Raw genomic sequence first — 22,285 nt, 5'->3', positions numbered from 1 at the left:
TAAAGTCCATGTACACTACATCCACTGCTTTACCTTCATCCACATGCTTGGTCACCTCCTCAAAGAATTCAATAAGACTTGTAAGGCAAGACCTACCCCTCACAAATCCGTGCTGACTATCCCTGATCAAGCAGTGTCTTTCCAGATGCTCAGAAATCCTATCCTTTAGTACCCTTTCCATTACTTTGCCTACCACCGAAGTAAGACTAATTGTTCTGTAATTCCCAGAGTTATCCCTAGTCCCTTTTTTGAACAGGGGCATAACATTTGCCACTCTCCAATCCCCTGGTACCACCCCTGTTGACAGTGAGGACGAAAAGATCATTGCCAACGGCTCTGCAATTTCATCTCTTGCTTCCCATAGAATCCTTGGATATATCCCGTCAGGCCCGGGGGACTTGTCTATCTTCAAGTTTTTCAAAATGCCCAACACATCTTCCTTCCTAACAAGTATTTCCTCGAGCTTACCAGTCTGTTTCACACTGCCCTCTCCAACAATATGGCCCCTCTCATTTGTAAATACAGATGTGCATGGAAAGTTTTTTACGCAGAGGGTGGTGGGTGCCTGGAACGCTTTGCCAGCGGAGGTGGTAGAGGCGGGCACGATAGCATCATTCAAGATGCATCTAGACAGATATATGAACGGGCGGGGAACAGAGGGAAGTAGATCCTTGGAAAATAGGCGACAGGTTTAGATAAAGGATCTGGATCGGCGCAGGCTGGGAGGGTCGAAGGGCCTGTTCCTGTGCTGTAATTTTCTTTGTTGTTCACTTAAGTACCGTTTTTACACCGTGTGGATTACAGTTTGGAAGAATTAGCATTCCAATAAAATAATGAATAGAGCAGTGTCAAAGTTCTATGTCCAAATGTCGAACATTCTTATCCAATTGGGCTCTGGGGTGAGGGGGTGGGATTAATTCCAATTTAACTTCCTGGACTGCAAAGCGATGGGATCAGGGGGGGTTGTCGCTTTTTACACTATTCTCACCTTTGCCTTTTTAAAAAATTAATTTACGGGATGTGGGTGTCGCTGGCTAGGCCAACATTTATTGGCAATCCCTGGTTGCCTTTCAGGAGGTGGTGGTGAGCTGCCTTCTTAAACCGCTGCAGTCCCTGATGTGTAGGTACACCCGCTGTGCTGTTAGGGAGGGGCCTCCAGGATTTTGTCCCAGCAACAGTAAAGAAACGGCCGATATATTTCCCAGTCAGGGTGGGCGAGTGACTTGGAGGGGAACCTCCAGGTGGTGGGGTTCCCAGGTATCGGCAGCCCCTGTCCTTCTCGACAGTAGTGGTCGTGGGTTTGGAAGGTGCTGACTAAGGAGCTTTGGTGAGTTACTGCAGTGCATCTTGTCGATGGTAACATGGCTGCCACTGTGCGTCGGTGGTGGAGGGTTTGAATGTTTGTGGAGGGAGAAGCAATCAAGTGTGGCTGCTTCGTCCTGGATGGTGTCGAGCTTCTTGAGTGTTGTTGGAGCTGCACTCATCCAGGCAAATGGAGAGTATTCCATTACACTCCTGACTTGTGCCTTGTAGATGGTGGACAGGCTTTGGGGGGGTCAGGACATGAGTTACTCACCGTAGGATTCCCAACCTCTTGACCTGCCCTGGTAGCCACAAGGAGGGAAAAATCAGGTGAGGTTTATTGTCAGTATATCTCCAGATCTCATTGGTTACGGATGTAGGCATCGCTGGTTGGGCCTGCATTTGTACATCCCTAATTGCCCCTGGAACTGAGTAGGTCACCTCAGAGGGCAGTTAAGAGTCAGCCGCATTACAGTGGGACTAGACAGCAAGTGTAAGCCAGACAGAGCGAGGAGGGGAGATTTCCATTCCTGAAGGGACATTAGTGAACCGGGTGGAGTTTTTAAACAAGAACTGTCCTGGTCACCATTACGGAGTCCAGTTTTATATTCAAGATTTATTAACACCAGCTGCTGTGGAGCTTTGAACCCATGTCCCGAGGTCACTAGCCTAGGCCTCTGGATATTGAGCCCAGCGACATTACCCCCATGCCCCCCCCCCCCCCCCCCCCCCCACCCCACCCCTCTCAAATTTCTGTCATGCGTTAGAATTGCCAATAGGAATTTCTAGGACCAATTTTTCATGCTAGTGTGAATAATTTGGTTGCTCAGCCCCAAGAGAGTGGGTTCACAAGACCCTCACCGGTTGGCGTGGCAATCAGTCATTCCTGCAACACTTGCAACCCATGAGATGGGAATGTGTGGGCAGTGTTAAATTTCTGCTGCCAGAACTCAGAAGGCGAGGCCTCCGGACATACTGCTGTTGCTTCTTGAGGTGCAGTTATCTTTCATATTCGCCAAGCGCGCACCTCGAGGCGGAGCATTGCCTCAATATATTCTCACATATTGAACTGAAACATTTTCTCAGTGTGGTGAACAACCTATTCATTCTTGGACCAGCCTTTGCTCTTCTATATTGATTACAACATCACCTAGACTTACGTAAATGGCTAAGTGGGCCCTAGTGTGGAGTTCAGGCACGAATGAGAATATTCTGACCTGGAACCTTCTAGAAGGAAATCAAATCCCATATTCCCACTGACAAAACAAAACATTTGGCACTGATTGGCTAAAATGTACCTCAAAACCCACAAACATAGACATCACCTCCTTCAAATTTGGCCCCAAATATCGACAGTCAAAAATAAAGTCCTAAAGCCAACTCTATTATTGGGTAGCTCAGTGAAATTCTAATAAAACATTTCTATAACTTAAGATCAAAATGAGTCCAAGCTCTCTCCTATAATTTGATATTTTAGTCTAAAGCCTAAATTCAATACAAATAAAATTAAGTTCCTCTGTAACTCTGTTTCCCAAGTAGCCCCAATACCGTGCTAAATCTTTATAAAATCAAGTCATAAAAATAATCTTTTTCCTTAATAAATAAATCTCTTTTTGTGTGTGTGTGTTTAATATATGTGTATTCCTATTATCAGCTGTTCGTCAGGCCTCTGCCTTCTAAGGCCGTCCAGGAGATGCAAGATTTGTCCTGCACCTCCGCAATAGGTCAAACAAGAATTCGCAACAAACGGAACTTTGAATCCCAAGGCTGAGGCAGCGAAGAAAAGGCGGCAAACTTTCAGCTATTTCCGGATAGTTGCATCCTTCAGTTAGGCGATTCCAAGGCTTCCCCTATCTTCCAGCAGGCTGGCCGATCTGTTGGCAAGAGTTTCCGCGTCTTTGGCCAGCTTGTAGCCAAACAGTTTCATTGCCGGCCCGCACACGGTTTGGACGACCTGAGCGATTTTGAACGGAAGGGCGAGCCTCCACTTCTCGAACTGCTCTGACGAGTTCTTGCGCGTGGAGTAAAGATTGTCGCTGCCCTGTGAGGTTTGGGTGTTGGTGTAGATCCACATTTTGACCTCCGGCGTGATGGGAATGCCGGCGAAGCGGTACATCTCGTATGCCTTCTTCATGGGCTCCAGGGCCACGTCCTCGTAGCGCATCAGCATGAAGCGATCCTTTAGCCAAGCAGGTTGACTCAGGCCAAGCTGCGCGGAGGTGCGGAGGTTTTCGCAGTTCCCTCGGAGCTTCCCGACCTCCTCGTCATCCGGCACTACCCCTTGGTTGGCCCACTTCTTCCAGGCTTCATATTTGCTGGGGAAGGCCACCATCCGGGAGGCCAACACAGCCCTGGGATCGCGGACCAGCTGGATGACCTTCAGGTTGATCCGGAAGTCTTCCATCAACGGGCGAAGAAAATCCAACTGCCGTAGGCGCACAGTTTTCATGGCCACATGTTGCTTCTGGAGGCAGGCGTGCATGGCCAGCGTCATGTTGAGTAGCCCACACCGGTGCAGTCGACAGGGGAACCGTTCGTGCCATGGGTACTTGGTCCTGGGGGGCGGAGTGCAAACCGGCTTCTCGCACAGCGACTTGCTGGAGCCCCGGCGGAAAAGGAAGGCAGTGACGTGCTGGATAGGCAAGGGCAGCAGGAAGTTCTCCAGCGCGTACATGTCGCACAGCATCAGCCGCTGCACCACGTCGCGGTAGACGATGGAGGTGGCCACCGCGTTGGCGCCCTTCGGCTCAAAGGTGACCGTCCGCTCCACGTGCCACAAAGGTTCAAACAGGTAGAATATGTTGCTGTTCTGATTGAAGAACTCGCCCACAAAGGAAGAGCCTGTTCTCGTCGTTGCCATCAATATCAAGTGCTTCCGGCCGGTCGGCTCCTTTGAATCTTCTCGCTTTGGCCCAGCCTGCGATGACGCACAGTTCAACAAGGAGGAGCTGGTGCCGGTCAGAAGGGAGTCATTCTCAGTTAAGGCTCGGGCGGAAATGGTGTTGTTTAACCCTGCAAATTCCCCCTGTGGGAACTTCAATATTAACTTGTCAGACACCCTAAACAGGAAGAAAGAAAAGCTCAGTATTAATAGAATAGAATAATTAAATAACATCAATACAATCACCTGCTGACGCAAGGTCAATATTATAAATAGCGGGCAGGGTTCTCCGTCCCCCGGCCCTGTTTTCCGGCGTGGCCTGCCTCTCCTCCTCCCCCCCCCCCCCCCCCCCCCCCCCCCCCCGCCGGCAGCGGGATCCTCCATTCCCACAGCCGGCCAATGGGGTTTCCCCATTGTGGACACCCCTACGCTGTCGGGAAACCCAAGAGCGTGGGTACGCTGCCGGCAAAGCGGAGAATCCCGCAGAGAACCTATGAACTAATCATTATCAGGAATAGAATTAAACTGGTATTACAGATGAACAGAATCAATTGATGGAGCTATGAGGATATGTCTGGTAGCGCGCTGGCCATGCATTGGCAGCTACACGGGGAAAGAGTCAGGGTGGTGAATCTCTGCTCGAAGCAACACCGAAGAAGGTCAATCAAGGAGGGCAGCACGGTAGCAGAGTGGTTAGCACCGCTGCTTCACTGCTCCAGGGTCCCAGGTTCGATTCCCGGCTTGGGTGACTGTCTGTGCGGAGTCTGTACGTTCTCCCCATGTGTGCGTGGGTTTCCTCCGGGTGCTCCGGTTTCCTCCCACAGTCCAAAGATGTGCAGGTTAGGTGGGTTGGCCGTGATAAATTGCCATTCGTGTCCAAAAAGGTTGAGTGCAGTTACTGGGTTACGGGGATAGGGTGGAGGTGTGGGTTTGGGTAGGGTGCTCTTTCCAAGGGCCGGTGCAGACCCGATGGGCCGAATGGCCTCCTTCTGCATTGTCTATTCTGTGATCTATGAATTGCATCAAGGACAAAGAAGTCACCTTAACAATGGGCAATAAATGCTGACCTTGCCAATGAGACCAACACAGAATTAATTGTAAGGAAAACCATTCTGAAGAGGGTGAGATAGATAGCACCAATTTTATTCTATACACTCAGGGATGTGGGCATTGCTGGCTGGGCCAGCATTTATTGCCCATCCCTAATTGCCCTTGAACTGAGTGGGCTTGCGACGCCATATCAGAGGGCATTTTTAACAGTCAACACATTGCTGTGGGTTTGGAGTTACATGTAGGCCAGACCGGGTGAGGATGGCAGATTTCCTTCCATGAATCATTGAACACCTACAGAACATTTACAGTGCAGAAGGAGGCCATTTGGCCCATCGAACTTCCACCAATCCTCCAAAAGAGCACCCCACCTAGGCCCAATCCTCCGCCCCTTCCCCAGAACCCCACCTAGCCTTTGGACCCTTAGGGACAATTTAGCGCGGCCAATCCACCTAACCTGCACATCTTTGGACATTAGTGAACCAGATGGGTTTTTACGACAATCGACAATAGTTTTCATGGCGACCGTTAGACTTTTAATTCCACATTTTATTTGAATTTTAGTTTCACCGTCTGCTGTGGTGGGATTCGAACCTGGGCTCGAAAGGCGCTACCCTGGGTCTCTGCATTTCTAGTCCACATCCCCTAGATTATGCTTAATTAATCCCCAAGATTAAGGACAAGGTCATAGATTTCATAGAGTTTACAGTGCAGAAGGAGATCATTCGGTCCATCGAGTCTGCACCGGCTCTTTTTTGAAAGAGCAGCCTACCCAAGCCCACATCTCCACCCTATCCCCATAACCCAGTAACCCCACCCAACACCAAGGCCAATCTTGAACACTAAGGGGCAATTTGTCATGGCCAATCCACCTAACCTGCACATCTTTGGACTGTGGGAGGAAACCGGAGCACCCGGAGGAAACCCACGCACACACGGGGAGAACGTGCAGACTCCGCACAGACAGTGACCCAAGCCGGGAATCGAACCTGGGACCCTGGAGCTGTGAAGCAATTGTGCTAACCACCATGCTACCGTGCTGCCCTAGGTCATGGGAATGTCAACACTGCAAGTTCCCAAGGAGCAGCATTAATCATGGGATCAACTGGTAGATTGGGACCACATTATTTGTCCTCAGTTATTCCCCTAGCCTTCTGAGTCATATGTTTTATATGCCAGAAAATGTTGACATGAATAACCATACAGCTGGCATCTCAAAGAAGATTCATAATGACCTTTTCTTTTTTAAATTTAGAGTACCCAATTCTTTTTTTTTTCCAATCATGGGGCAATTTAGCGTGGCCAATCCACCTACCCTGCACATTTTTTGGGTTGTGAGGGCGTAACCCACGTAAACACGGGGAGAATGTGCAAACTCCACACGGGATCGAACCTGGGACCTCAGCGCAGTGAGGCAGCAATGCTAACCACTGTGCCAGCGTGCTGCCCTTGGATTCATAATAACCTTAAGAAGCCTGAGGGTCATACGGACTCGAAATGTTAACTGTTTCTCTCTCCACAGATGCTGCCAGACCTGCTGAGTTTATCCAGCATTTTTCTGATTTTGTTTCAGATTTCCAGCTTACGCAGTATTTTAAGAGTTAAGATTCATGTTTGGACCTGCCTTGCGCCATACCTTTTGAATATTTTGGCTCGCATTTACCCTACTGAAACTATATTGGAACAAAACGCGTTTGTCAGCATCATCTCAGCTCAGGAGTTCGCCTAACTACCATGGTATGGAGAATGCAGTGTTGAGAACTCATTGTCAATAGGAATTAATGTAGATAGGTGCTCTGCAAGGTTTTCATTTGTCACGGAACAACATTAGGCCTTCAGCTGCTTGGTCCTCTTATGCCTCTGATCAGGTGATGCCTGTCCCTGCCCTGGCTCTATATTCTCTGATACCCTTACCCAAGAAAATGTCCACTGATGTTTGCGTGAAGCGGTGCGTCTGGATGGCACCCATGAGCGGCCTAGCCAGAATTTTAAAGTTAAGGCCCGCTATTCAGGATTCCCTCAGCAGAAGAAGAGCTTCTCTCTCTTTCTCGCCTGTCGACTCTAATACCTCTCAATTAGATCAATTATTTGAGTTTGGATTTCCAATGCAAGGAGCATTATTGTTTGCAACTGGAATCCCACACAATTTATTTTCATGTTTAAGATATTTATCTCCCTTTTAGAAGAGAAATGTTTTTCATTTTGAAGGCAAAAAGTGCAGTGTGCTCCAAAGTATCCATAGAACCATAGAATTCCTATCGTGCAGAAGGAGGCCATTCGGCCCATCGCGTCTGCACCGACTCTTTGAGAGAGCACAACTCCCAGGCCCACAAACCCGCCCCATCCCCGTGACCACACCTAACCTGCACATCTTTAGACACCAAGGAGCAATTGATCATGGCCAACCCAGCTAAACTGCACACTTTTGGTCTGTGGGGGAAACCGGAGCACCCGGGGGAAGCCCACGCAGACACGGGGAGAACGTGCAAACTCCGCACAGTCAGTCAGCCGAGGCCGGAACAGAACCTGCTAACCACTGCCCCGTTGCCCTAATAGGTTATGAAAGCTAATGAGCTTTGACAGGCTCGAAACGTTAGCTCCCTCCTCTCGCCACAGAGGCTGTCAGACCTGCTGAGATTCTCCAGCATTTTCTGTTCATTGATTCAGATTCCAGCATCCACAGTAATTTCTTTCTACGGAAGCAAATGTTTCTTTGAGAGGAGGGGGCAGGGGATCGGGGAACATGCCCTTCCAATACCGTTGGGCTAAGGGCAATAAGAACTTCACACAATTGAAGGTTCCAAGCCCACAATTCTCAGCAATGGGCTGACCGGCACAAGTGTAGGGCCTACTAATCGTCTGTCCTCCAATTAAAGATGATGGGTGGAACAGGGAGACAGTAGTTCCAGGTTTGGGTCCCACCCTAGGGCATGGCGCCAAGGTGCGTTCGTTGGGCAGCCAAACAGGTTGAGTGCGTCAACCTGCGGAATCCATCCAAACATGGCTTTGCCGGTAAAAGAGTGGGAGAGGCTCCTGGTCACCCACACGTGATGTGGCGTGGCGCCCCTCAAGCTACAAGCCCCTGGCGACAGACTAGCGACCTGTTCCGCGAATTACTAGTTATGGAAACAGACAAACGTCCGGCTGACTGACCACTAGGAGAGGGAAGAGAATTGGAATGGGAAAGTAATGACTGACCGGCAGCCACACTGGGGAGAGCAGAGCATTACAGGGAAAGAGCAGGCCTCAAAATTGAGGCCCTCACAAACCGATCCCACGGGACCAAGCAGCTAAGTGCAGAACGGAGAGGGTCCTCAATTTGCAGAGGGCAACCCAAGATTTGCAGTCACCTCTGACCTCCCTTGCCCAATGGTTCCTTCCAAAACAATCGCCAGGCCTCTGACACGATGGACGGCCTGTGCGATGCCAGCAAACCTGCGGTTCTCAGAAAATGCCCATCAGTTGAGGCCCAATTATCTGGGTTACCCTTGTGTCTCCGTTGAGACAGTTGCCTGTACGAGTGGCAGTCTATACATCCGAACCTTGCCTGGAGGCAGGACAGCTTCGGGCAACTGCCCAAGGGGGGCATTCCCCTACCTTCCCAACTCTCCCGTCTCCAAACCCACCTCCATGGTGACAAGAAATCCCACCCATTCAACATTTTACATCACCCCCTTCTCTTATTTCTCCATCAACGACATGATAAAATGTCCCTTTAATTATTCTTTTCTGCATATTGGCGCCAATATTCTAAATTCAAACTGGAATTCAAAGGCAAAACGCCACATCTCCCATCCCCACCCTCTCTGGGACAGGGACAGATGTTCCTGCCACCTGCCCCCATCTGTATAAAAATTGACATTCTGAGCCAATCTTTAAGAGGCCAGATGTTTTCACGGGATGTTGGCATTGCTCAATTTTTTGCCCATCCCTAAATGCCCGTGAGAAGTGTTATGGGCCAGGGTTTAGAGAACCCCAGAGTGTATCATGGAGTTCCCCTGACCCACAACGTTTACTAGATTGTGGTACGGGGAGCACACGGCCCACTCTACAGGTGTGGTACAGCAGAAATGGAAACGTATTTTTTAAAGCAAAACAATGTTTATTCTATCAACTCAAGTTAACCTTTTTAAAACATACAGTGAACATCTTAGCAACCATTAATTCACATACAACCCCCAAAGACTACAACACTAAGTAAACCTTTAAGCTTTCATTTTTAACATCCATATGACTTAAAAACAAAACCTTTATCGGAAGCACATCAGGTTAAAGTCACTACTGAAAACATTTATAATTCTGAATTCACCAAATGATCAAGAGATAGTCTTTTGATGGCAGAGAGAACAGCAGTACACCTGCTTGGTCTGGCTTCAGCTCCAACACTGAAAACGAAACTAAAACACACCCTGCAGCAAATAGCCTAAAACAAAAGTAAAAAGCTGACAGACAGCCCAGCCCCACCCACTCTCTGACATCACTGCAGCAGTAAACACCCATTTCTTAAAGGTACACTCACATGACAGGAGATGGTGGTGAGCTGCCCTCTTGAACTGCTGCACTTCGTGTGGTGTAGGTGCACGCACAGCGCTGTTAGGGAGGGGGTTGCAGGGTTCTGACCCTGTGTCACACCCACTTCTGTTTCACAACACCCCTCCCAAGCCCCCTCGTGTCTCACCCCCTTCAACAAGCATAAAAGATTTGTGAGGGGGGTTGCTCATTTAATGTTAACTAAAGCCACATCAGAGATGTCCACAACTGTGCATTGTCAGTCCAATTCGCACAGGACGTGCCCCGTGATGTTGTAATACCCTCCCAACCCACTAAACTGGAGTTCCATAAGGGGTTTTGATTCCCGCACTGAATCATCCACCAGATCTTTCCCAAATCCAGCTTTTCTTTTTACTGGCATCAGCCCCTGACCAAAATCCCTCGGCCGGAAGTATTCAGTCCCGAAACACAGGTCCGTTGAGATTTCCGTTCACATCGGCTGGAGGGGAAGATCCTGCTGGGATGAAGGGTGAGGAGAATCCAGGCCTAGAACAGGCAACCAATTTACCGGAAGTTGTATCAAGTCTAAAACATTGAACCAGGCCATTCAACCCCACTCTTGACTGGGTGGCACAGTGGTCAGCACTGCCGCCTCACAGCGCCAGGGATGCAGGTTCGATTCTGACATAGAATCATAGAATTTACAGTGCAGAAGGAGGGTATTTGGCCCTTGGAGTATGCAGCGGCCCTTTGGAAAGAGCATCCCACTTAAGCCCACACCTCCACCCTATCCCCCGTAACCCAGCAACCCCACCGAACCTTTTGGACACTAAGGGCAATTTTAGCATGGCCAATCCACCTAACCTGCACATCTTTGGACGTCTCCTGTCCAAAGATTAGGTGGGATTAAGAGGTTATGGGGGTAGGGCGGGGAGTGGTCCCAGGTGGGGTGCTCTTTCGTAGGGTTGGTGCAGGCTTGGTGGGCCGTATGGTCTTCGTTTGCCCTGTAGGGGGCCTATCATTTCAGGAGATATGGAATATAAAGCAACAGGAAAAATCTTTACCTTGAAATGATATTGTTTTCTTTCTCAATGATCACCAGAGCAGCAACAAAAAACAGAATAATTGCATATTTGCTTCTCATTCTCATTGCTACTGGCTGGGAGTCTGCAGTCCTGGTGCTGTCGCTGCACTGGGGGAAGCCCTGTGTGCTGATGTGAAGTCCTTAGTGGTGCGTCAGTGATCCTGCGTTGCGAGCCTCAATGCCAGGGCAATGCCAGTCGACCGGCGAAGGCATCTGTTGCGTCAGCTTCTGCCTCTTCCCAGCGACAGCAGACTGCGCTGCGGAGATAACAAGAGAGAGAAAGGGGGGGGTTTCAATGTTTCATCCTTGTCGCCAGACGCCCACCAGACCTGCCCCTCCCCCGCGGTGCTTACACCCGGCTGCCAGCCCTGGCTGTACGCAATCCTGGAGCTTTCATCACTTGACTGCTTGTCCCTAACCGCCCCCTCCACCCACGCAGCCGCCAACGGCTGCCTGACTCAGCCACCCTCGATTGGAAAGATTCCACTGGAAAGCCAAATGTCTTCACCTCCAGAAAACATAGAACATAGAACAGTACAGCACAGTACAGGCTCTTCAGCCCACGATGTTGTGCTGAACTAATCTGAAACTAAGATCAAATCAACCTACTCCCAATCATTCTAGTGCACTCCATATGCCTATCCAATAACCACTTGAAAGTTCCTAAAGTGTCCGACTCCTCTACCATAGCTGGGAGTGCGTTCCACGCCCCAACCACTATCTGAGTAAAGAACCTACCTCTGACATCCCTCCTATATCTTCCACCATGAACCTGATAGTTCTGCCCCCTTGTAACAGCTACATCCGCCCGAGGAAAAAGTTGCTGAACGTCCACTCTATCTATCCCTCTCATCAGCTTATACACCTCAATTAAGTCACCTCTCATCCTCCTTCGCTCCAATGAGAAAAGCCCGAGCTCCCTCAACCTTTCCTCATAAGACCTACCCTCCAATCCAGGCAGCATCCTGGTAAATCTCCTTTGCACTCTTTCCAATGCTTCCACATCCTTACTATAATGTGGTGACCAGAACTGCACACAATACTCCAAATGTGGTCGAACCAAGGTCTTGTACAGTTGCAGCATAACCCCGCGGCTCTTAAACTCAATCCCCCTGTTAATAAATGATAACACACCATAGGCTTTCTGCACGGCTCTATCCACTTGGGTGGCAACTTTCAGAGATCTATGGACATGAACTCCGAGATCTCGCTGCTCCTCCACATTCTTCAGAACCCTGCCGTTAACCCTGTAATCCGCATTCAAATTTGTCCGAACAAAATGAATCACCTCACACTTATCAGGGTTAAACTCCATCTGCCACTTTTCAGCCCAGCTCTGCATCCTATCAATGTCTCTTTGCATCCTACAACAGCCCTCCACCTCATCCACTGCTCCACCAATCTTGGTGTCATCAGCAAATTTACTAACCCAACCTTCAACTCCATCATCTAAGTCATTGATCCAAGTCATTGATAAAAATCACAGGACCAATCACTGGTGACTGAGCTCCAGGATGAAAATTTACCATCTACCACCACCCACTGTCTTCTATGTGATAGCCAGTTACTGATCCAATCAGCCAAATTTTCCTCTATCCCATGCCTCCTTACTTTCTGCATGAGCCGACCATGGGGGACCTTATCAAACGCCTTACTAAAATCCATGTATACAACATCAACTGCTCTACCCTCATCTATGTACTTAGTTACCTCCTCAAAGAATACAATCAAACTTGTGAGGCAACACTTATCCCTCACAAATCCGTGCTGGCTATCCCTGATTAAGCTGTATCTTTCCAAATGATCATAAATCCTCTCCCTCAGGACCCTTTCCAATAATTTACCTGTGACCGAAGTGAGAATAACCGGCCTATAATTCCCAGGGTTATACCTATTCCCTTTCTTGAACAAGGGGACAACATTCGCCTCTCTCCAGTCTTCTGGCACTATTCCTGTAGACAGTGAGGACATAAAGATCAAAGCCAAAGGCTCTGCAATCTCATCCCTCGCCTCTCAAAGAATCCTAGGATATATCCCATCAGGCCCAGGGGACTTACTATCCTCAGGCTTCTCAAAATTTCTAACACATCTTCCTTCCGAATATCTACCTCCTTCAGCCTACCAGCCTGTATCGCACTATCCTCCTCAACAACATGGCCCCTCTCCTTTGTGAACACTGAAGAAAAGTATTCATTTAGGGCCTCTCCTATATCTTCAGACTCCATGCACACGATCCCACTACTGTCCTTGACCGGCCCTAACTTCACCTTGGTCATTCTTTTATTCCTCACATAAGTGTAAAAAGCCTTGGGGTTTTCCTTGATCCTACCTGCAAGGACTTCTCATGCCCCCTCCTAGCTCTCCTAAGCCCTTTCTTGAGCTCCTTCCCAGCTTTCTTGTATACCTCAAGTACCGTAACTGAACCTTGTTTTCTCATCCTTACATAAGCCCCCTTCTTCCTCTTGACAAGACATTCAACCTCTTTTGTAAACCATGGTTCCCTCACTCATCCATTTCCTCCCTGCCTGACAGGGACATACATATCAAGGACACGCAGTATTTGCTCTTTGAACAAGCTCCACTTCTCAATTGTGCCTATTCCTGACAGTTCCTGTTTCCATCTAATGCTCCCCAATTCTTGCCTAATCGCACCGTAATTACCCTTCCCCCAGTTATAAACCTATCCCTCTCCATTGCTGTAGTGAAAGTCACCGAATTGTGGTCACTATCTCCAAAGTGCTCTCCCACAAACAAATCCAACACTTGGCCCAGTTCATTACCCAGTACCAAATCCAATGTGGCCCCGCCTCTTGTCGGTCTATCCACATATTATGTGAGGAAACCCTCCTGTACACACTGGATAAAAACAGCCCCATCCAAACTATTCGAATTACAGTGGTTCCAATCAATAATTGGAAAGTTAAAGTCACCCATGACAACTACCCTGTGACTACCGCACCTATCCAAAATCTGCATTGCAATCTCAGCAATCAAAACACTGCACAATCTCAGTAATCTTTGGAGAGAGAGGGCGAAGGGAGCTAATGTGTCGAGTCTGGATGATTTAGGTAGGGTCTGGTTTAGCACAGTGGGCTAAACAGCTGACTTGCAATGCGGAATAAGACCAGCAGCATGGGTTCAATTCCCGTACCGGCCTCCCCAAACAGGCGCCGAGATGTGGCGACTAGGGGCTTTTCACAGTAACTTAATTGAAGCCTACTTGTGACAATAGTGGTTATTATTATTATTATTATTATTAGCTGCAGCATGACTTGCCAATTTTTATACTCAATGCACTTTTGGAGGTTTTATTACATCAAAGGTGCAGTGCAGGGAAGGTGATGGTGTAGTGGTATTGTCACTGGACTCGTAATCCAGAGAACCAGGGCAATGCTCTGGGGATAGCGTGGGAATATAGTGTTCAATTCTCTTCACCACACTACCAGAAGGATGTGGAGGCTTTGGAGAGAGTGCAGAAGAGATTTACCAGGATGTTGCCTGGTTTGAAGGGCATTAGCTCTGAGGAGAAGTTGGATAAACTCGGTTTGTTCTCACTGGAACGATGAAGGTTGAAGGGCAAACTGATAGAGGTCTACAAAATTATGCGTGGCATGGGCAGACTGGAAAATCAGAACGTTGTTCCCAGGGTGGAAGAGTCAATTACTAGGGGACATAGATTTAAGGTGCGAGGGGCAAAGTATTTTTACACTAGAGGGTAGTGAGTGCCTGGAACCCGCTACTGGAGGAGGTGGTGGAAGTAGGGATGATAGTGACGTTTAAGGAACGTCTTGACAAATACATGAACAGTAGTTAGCACTGCTGCCTCACAGCGCCAGGGACCTGGGTTCAATTCCGGTCTTGGGTCACCGTCTGTGCGGTGTCTGCACGTTCTCCCCGTGTCTGCGCGGGTTTCCTCCGGGTGCTCCGGTTTCCTCCCACAGTCCAAAGATGTGCAGGTTAGGTGGATTGGTCATGTTTAAATTACCCCTTAGTATTCAAAAGATTAGGTGGGGTTACTGGGAAGGGTGGTTCGTGGGCCTGGTGGGGAGGGTCGGAACAGACCTGATAGGCTGAATAATCTCCTTATGCACTGTAGTGATTCTATGAATAGGATGGGAATAGAGGGATACGGACCCCGGAAGTGCAGAAGATTTTAGTTTAGACGGGCAGCATGGTCGGCGCAGGCTTGGAGGGCCGAAGGGCCTGTTCCTGTGCTGTACTTTTCTTTGTTCGTTGATTGCTGATAAATGCTGGAGCTCTTTGCTCACATGCCTGACATACTCGAAGGAATGTACCTCAAAGTTTGGAAAAACAATTCAACTTATTGAATTAAAACCCTTCACCCTGCTTTTCAGCAGTCTCTACAACCTCGTGCCATCCTACCCTACTCATGCACCTCTTCCCTCATCCTCCAGACCTCCCTTCCTGACCTGCTGTCCACTAGTAACACGCTCCTGTGCCTGCCTGAAGGTCGCTTCATAAATCTAACTGACCCTTTGGACAGCAACGTTTCGAGGGGATTGGGGACTGAGTTTGCTTGCCGTGGAATTTAGTACCACTGGCTGGCGTGCCAGTTTTTCAATGCCATCCCACCCCCAGTAAGAAGTATTAACAACTCCAGGTTAAAGTCCAACAGGTTTGATTTGAATCACTAGCTTTCGGAGCACTGCTCCTTCCCCAGGTGAATGAAGAGGTGAATTCCAGAAACAGATATATAGACAAAGTCAATGATGCAAGATGATACTTTGAATGAGAGTCTTTGCAGGTAATTAAGTCATTGCAGGTCCAGATGGAGCAGGTTAAAGAGGTGTGAATTGTGTCAAGCCAGGACAGTTGGTAGGATTTTGCAAGCCCAGGCCAGATGGTGGGGGGGGGTGAATGTAATGCGACATGAATCCAAGGTCCCGGTTGAGGCCGGACTCATGTGTGCGGAACTTGGCTATAAGTTTACCTCTTTAACCTGCTCCATCTGGACCTGTAATGATTTAATTACCTGCAAAGACTCACATTCAATGTACTGTCTTGCATCTTTGACTTTGTCTATATAAATGTTTCTGGGATCCACCTCTTCATTCACCCAAGGAAGGAGCAGTGCTCCGAAAGCTAGTGATTCAAAACAAACCTGTTGGACGTTAACCTGGTATTGTCAGACTTCTTACTGTGCTCATCCCAGTCCAACGCCGGCATCTCCACATCATCTCACCCCCAAGCCATTTTCGAGAAACCCAAATCAAAGCCAGAATTGCTAACTGACCACAAGTAGTGAATGGAGGTAATTCAGGAGCCTATTAATGTCCCTCCCCTGCTCCGACTCAATCCCAAAGAGTGCAGAAAACACAGCTAGTTAAACAAAGTGGACTACCAGTTCGAGGGACTGGCATATTTCACTCTGCTTGGGGCCACACACCCTAGGGGTCACAACCATGTTCAGAGGACACCTCCATTGTCAAATGTCCCCTGCCTCTGCGTCCAGCCATTATTTGTTCTATAAATGTAGTGATATCATGTGTGTTGTAGTTCACCAACTGACCACTAGTAGTCTCATTAATATATAAGTGAATGTTAGAGTCAGGAGACCTCAGACTGACTGGGCAGCTGGAAGAGAGAGGTTGCTTGTGCGTGTTAATACTGTTATTCATTTGTTGTTTTACATATGTTTGACCCACAGTTAATGTTAATGAATCATTTATAGCTTTAGCTACAAGTGTTCTTGTAATATAAATCAGGCCATCCAACAAGAGCATTACATTGTACCAGGACTGGATCGTATTAAACACTGAGAAAAAATTATCACATCATCGAGTGAGGCCTGCCACGCGGTCCAGAGATTTGAAGATTTTGCAGACTGCAAGAATGAACTACGTGGAGTTGTTGAAATCACCAATGAGTCTCAGATCTCATAGTAATGTGGACAGTAACTGGCATATGTTTAAACAACAATTTAGTCTGTTTCTTCATGCAGTAAATTTAGGAGATCAATCAGATTTGCGAAAAATAGCAATGCTCCTAACAGCGGCAGGGCCCGAAGCAATTGTTGCATTTAATACCTTTAAATTTGCAAACGGTGAAGATAGTAAAAATATTAACAAAGTAATTCAAAGATGTGATGAACATTGCACCCCCAGAAAGAATGAAATTTGTGAACGCTATGTGTTTAGATCACGTTTACAGAAGACAGAAGAGTCCATAGATCATTTCATCACTGATTTAAAGTTAAAACCTAAAACCTGTTATTTTTCTGTGGTGGAATCTTCCATGATTCGAGACCAGATTGTGTTTGGTGTGAATGAAAATAAGCTGAGGGAACGGCTGCTGAGGGAACGGTTGCTGAGGGAATCGGAGCTGGTCTTTGGAACAAACAGTTAAGATTTGCCAGGCTCACGAGCTCGCAGCACAGCATTCTGAAATGTTTCTCAGTAATGGCGGCATCTTCTTGGAGGAAAGCACTCCGGTTGCCGCCCTTTTTCCAAAAAGGCGGGAAACTTCCAAAAAAAGGCGGGAAATTTCCTGCAACTCCTCGCATACCAACAAACAGGTTAAAGATCAGGACGAATTACTTTTGTGTAAAAACTGTGGTCAAAGGCATAAATCAAGGCAGTGACCAGCGTTTGGCAAATCTTGCTCCAGGTGCAAAGGAAAAACTCACTTTGCTCCGAATTGTTGCTCGAAGCTCAAACCCAGATCAGTCTGCACAGTGGGTGACAGTCTCCAGTGATGAAACATCATTGCTTGTTGGAGTAATAACAGAGAAGAAGAACGTTTTGTGGACATCAAAAAATTCTCCAGCACTTCTGAGAACGTTATCAGCAAATTCAGTGATTTGTTCACTGATTTTGGTGCACTGCCATTTGCCAATGAGATACAATTTGAAGAAGATGCATTCTTAAAGCACCGATGCAAACTATTAGTCGTGATATTGCTGAAGATGTCGATCCCTCTACCCTACCACCTGCATCAGATACAAAACCACAAGTTATCAAGAAGATAGAAGAACCTACCAATGGGGTAAATTCCATGGTATGTGTGAAACAAAAAAATGGTGATGCCATATAGGTATGGATCTCAAAGATCTTAACGAAAAAAGTGCACATATTGTAAAACAATCACTACAGAAAGCAATGGACAGCCAATCTAATCCATATCTCGCGAAATCACGTTACAAAGCGTTATCATTGTCACAAGGTAGATCGCCAGCAGAGTTACTCATGAATAGAAGGTTCCATACCACACTTCTATACTTGGGAAAGAAGGAGGAGAATGCAGTGGTACTGCAGGAAATGTAAAACATTAAAGCAAAACAAAAGCAGTTCTATCATAGAGTGTCTAGAACATTACCACCTCCGAGCAGTGATGACATTGTGAGAATAGAAGATTCAGGCAATTGGTCGAGAAAATCCATTGTACTTGAAGAAGTAGCAGCTCCTTCCCCCAATGTACAGACAGAGGACAATGTGATGCGAGGCGAATCTACGTTAGAATCATTGTCAGCTGCAGTGTCAGACAGTTCAGCAGTTCCTGAGCATGCGAATGTCATGGAGAACATTGAATCGACAAGTTCTGAGCAGCAAAGCCAAACTTTGAGAAGATCAAGCAGAGTCAGAAGAAAGCCTGATTGACTCAATTTGTAGATTTGGACGATTTGTACATACTATGCTGGCTGTTCTTGCATCGAGTTTCATTAGTATATAAGTGAATGTTAGAGTCAGGTGACCTCAGACTGAGTAGGGAGCTGGAAGAGAGAGGTTACTTGCGTATGTTCATACTGTTAATCATTTGTTGTTTTGTAAATATTTGACCTACAGTTCATGTTAATAAATCGTTTATAGCTACAAGTGTTCTTGTAATATAAATCAGGCCATCCAAAAGAACATTATAATAAGAACATAAGAAATAGAAGCAGAATTAGGCCACTCGGCCCATCGAGTCTGCTCCGCCATTCAATCATGGTTGATATTTTTCTCATCCTCATTCTCCTGCCTTCTCCCCATAACCCCTGATTCCCTTATTAATCAAGAACCTATCTATCTCTGTCTTAAAGACACTCGGTGATTTGGCCTCCACAGCCTTCTGCGGCAAAGAGTTCCACACATTCACCACCCTCTGGCTGAAGAAATTCCTCCTCATCTCGGTTTTAAAGGATCGTCCCTTCAGTCTGAGGCTGTGCCTCCAGGTTCTAGTCTCTCCTACTGGTGGAAACATCTTCTCCACGTCCACTCCATCTAGGCCTCAAGCTCCCACCTTGGGCACTCCTCATCGCTGGAGGAGGGCTGCCTATTGGTCCACTAGCTTTAAGAGCCCGCCCACCATTGGGTGGCCACGATGTAGGCCGGCTTCTCCCAACATGATGCGCGACCAGGATCCCCACTTGACTCTGACATCAAGGTCTCATGCAAGGACTGGTTTAGCACAGTGGGCTAAATAGTTGGCTTGTAATGCAGAACAAGGCCAGCAGCGCGGGTTCCATTCCCGTACCGGCCTCCCCGAACAGGTGCCGGAAAGTGGCGACTAGGGGCTTTTCGCAGTAACTTCATTGAAGCCTACTTGTGACAAGAAGCAATTATTATTAAAACGATGCCTGACTTCCGGGTGCGGCGATGACCAGCTAGGTCGCACGTTTCGGCAGCTCCCGGTGGAATGGACTTTTGGGCTCTTAATAGGAGCCCCAACGGCAATTTTAACGGCTAAAAACACTGTGCGGTAAGCCAGAACGGAATCCCCCCTGGATACGGATGGAAAAAGGAGAGGAAAGCGGCCGGATTGCGGAGGATCCTCTAGAGCAGCGGCAAGGAAGGCAAGCACAAAGCAAGATGGCGTCGGAAGGTGGCCGTTTGGTATGGGACCCTGACCAACAAGAGTTCGTGCGGCGCTGTGTGGAAGAACTAAAAAAGGAGATGAAGAAGGAGCTGCTGATCCCGATATTAAAGGCGATTGAAGGGCTGAAGGAGGAGCAAAAGACCCAGGAGCAGGAGCTTCGGGTCGTGAAGGCAAAGGCTGCCGAGAATGAGGACGAAATACAGGGCCTGGTGGTGAAGACAGAGATGCACGAGGCACAACACAAAAGGTGTGTGGAAAGGCTGGAGGTTCTGGAGAATAATGTGAGGGGGAAGAATTTAAGGATTCTTGGTAGTCCCGAAGGCGTAGAAGGGGCGGACGTCAGGGCATATGTGAGCACGATGCTTCACTCGTTAATGGGATCGGAGGCCCCGACGGGCCCGTTGGAGGTGGAGGGAGCTTATCGAGTTATGGCGCGAAGACCGAGGGCTGGAGAAATACCTCGAGCCATAGTGGTGAGATTTCTCCGCTATAATGACAGAGAGATGGTCCTCAGATGGGCGAAGAAAACTCGGAGCAGTAGGTTGGAGAACGCGGTGATCCGCGTATATCAGGATTGGAGTGCGGAGGTGGCGAGAAGGAGGGCAAGTTTTAATCGGGCTAAGGCGGTGCTTCACAAAAGGAAGGTCAAATTCGGAATGTTGCAGCCGGCAAGATTGTGGGTCACACACCAAGGGAAGCACCACTACTTTGAGACGGCAGAAGAGGCGTGGACATTTATTGTGGACGAGAAGCTGGAATAGGCGGGCAAGAAAAAGAACGTTTGGGACAAAGTGGTGGGGTGATTACGTGGGGTGAAGGGGGGGGAAAAAGGGGGAGGGGATGATTTCTCAAGTTGTTAATCTTGCGACCCTGTAACTTTTCTCTCTTCCCCATGTTGTGGGGGAGGGGGGGGGAGGGAGGATGAGGAACAGTGGGCCAAGTGAGAAACGCGGGCTTTGTTCCCGCGCTATGGTAATCATGGCGGGAACAGGGAAGCAGGAAGGAGGGGGCCTCGCACAGTGGTGGCCGAGGTCGCGGGGGGAAGCCGAGGTCAGCCAGAGTTTGGTGACTTCTGGGAGTAACATGGGGGGTGCAACTACGCTAGAAAGGGATCTAGCAGGGGGGTTAACTGGGTTGCTGCTGCTGGGGAGAAGGGGGAGCTGGTACGGGGTGGGGTGGTCGAGGCGGGAGGGCGCCGTCGGGGGGATATACGGGTACATGGGAACCGGGTGAGGAGCTGGATTAAAAAAGGGAATGGGAATGGCTAGTCGACAAGGGGGGGGGTAAAGAGCCCTCCAACCCGGCTGATCACGTGGAATGTGAGAGGGCTGAACGGGCCGATTAAAAGTGCACGGGTACTCGCACACCTAAAGGAATTAAAGGCAGATGTGGTTATGCTGCGGGAGACGCATTTGAAACTGATAGACCAGGTCAGACTACGCAAAGGATGGGTGGGGCAGGTGTTTCATTCGGGGTTAGATGCAAAGAACAGGGGGGTGGCTATATCAGTGGGGAAATGGGTACTGTTTGAGGCAAAGACCATAGTGGCGGTAGATACGTGATGGTGAGTGGTAGATTGCAAGGGGAGGCGGTGGTTCTAGTGAACGTATATGCCCCGAACTGGGATGATGCAAATTTTATGAGGCGTATGTTGGGACGTATCCTGGACCTATAGGCGGGAAAGTTGGTAATGGGGGGAGACTTCAATACGGTGCTGGACCCAGGGCTGGACAGATCGAGGTCCAGAACCGGGAGGAGGCCAGCTGCAGCTAGGGTGCTCAAGGACTTCATGGAGCAGATGGGAGGAGTAGACCCCTGGAGATTTAGCAGTCCTAGGAGTAAGGAGTTCTCGTTTTTCTCCTATGTTCATAAAGTATATTCACGGAGAGACTTTTTTGTTTTGGGAAGGGCATTGATCCCGAAGGTGACAGGGACGGAGTACACGGCCATAGCTATCTCGGACCACGCTCCACATTGGGTGGACCTGGAGATAGGAGAGGAAAAAGAACAGCGTCCACCCTGGAGAATGGACATGGGATTATTGGTGGATGAGGGGGTATGTTTAAGGGTGAGGGGGTGTATTGAAAGGCACTTGGAGCTTAATGACAATGGGGAGGTTCAGGTGGGAGTGGTCTGGGAGGCGTTGAAGGCAGTGGTTAGAGGGGAGCTGATATCTATCAGGGCACATAAAGGAAAGCAGGAGGGTAGGGAAAGGGAGCGGTTGCTGAAAGAACTTTTGAGGGTGGACAGACAATATGCGGAGGCACCGGAGGAGGGACTGTACAGGGAAAGACAAAGGCTACATGTAGAATTTGACTTGTTGACTACGGGTAATGCAGAGGCACAATGGAGGAAGGCACAGGGTGTACAGTACGAATATGGAGAGAAGGCGAGCCGGTTGCTGGCCCACCAACTGAGGAAGAGGGGAGCAGCGAGGGAGATAGGGGGGGTGAGAGATGAGGAGGGAGAGATGGAGCGGAGAGAGTGAATGGGGCGTTCAAGGCATTCTACGAAAGATTATATAAAGCTCAGCCCCTGGAAGGGAAGGAGAGAATGATGTGCTTTCTGGATCAGCTGGAATTCCCGAAGGTGGAGGAACAGGAGAGGGCGGGACTGGGAGCACAGATTGAGATGGAGGAGGTAGTGAAAGGGATTGGGAGCAT

At 48.5% G+C, this 22,285-nt stretch overlaps 1 protein-coding gene across 3 annotated transcripts in view; it reads right to left on the bottom strand.

Annotated features, from left to right (window-relative positions):
- Positions 1-2,047: 2,047 nt before the first annotated feature.
- The window catches only part of LOC140403681 (carbohydrate sulfotransferase 3-like), a 197,668-nt gene continuing 177,430 nt past the window's right edge, over positions 2,048-22,285 (bottom strand). For all 3 annotated transcript variants that reach the window (XM_072491848.1, XM_072491846.1, XM_072491847.1), the window contains exons 2-3: positions 10,789-11,065; positions 2,048-4,361 (exon numbers count right to left, since the gene is read on the bottom strand). In XM_072491848.1, coding sequence (XP_072347949.1) covers positions 3,131-4,361; positions 10,789-10,874 — 1,317 coding nt within the window. In that variant the 5' untranslated portion in view covers positions 10,875-11,065 and the 3' untranslated portion in view covers positions 2,048-3,130. The remainder of the gene's footprint in view (positions 4,362-10,788; positions 11,066-22,285) is intronic.

This window comes from Scyliorhinus torazame, chromosome 28, assembly GCF_047496885.1.
Source record: "Scyliorhinus torazame isolate Kashiwa2021f chromosome 28, sScyTor2.1, whole genome shotgun sequence".
NCBI classification, from domain to species: Eukaryota; Metazoa; Chordata; class Chondrichthyes; order Carcharhiniformes; family Scyliorhinidae; genus Scyliorhinus; species Scyliorhinus torazame.
Note: the sequence above shows the minus strand (reverse complement) of the source record. Positions and strands in the feature narration are given on the sequence as shown.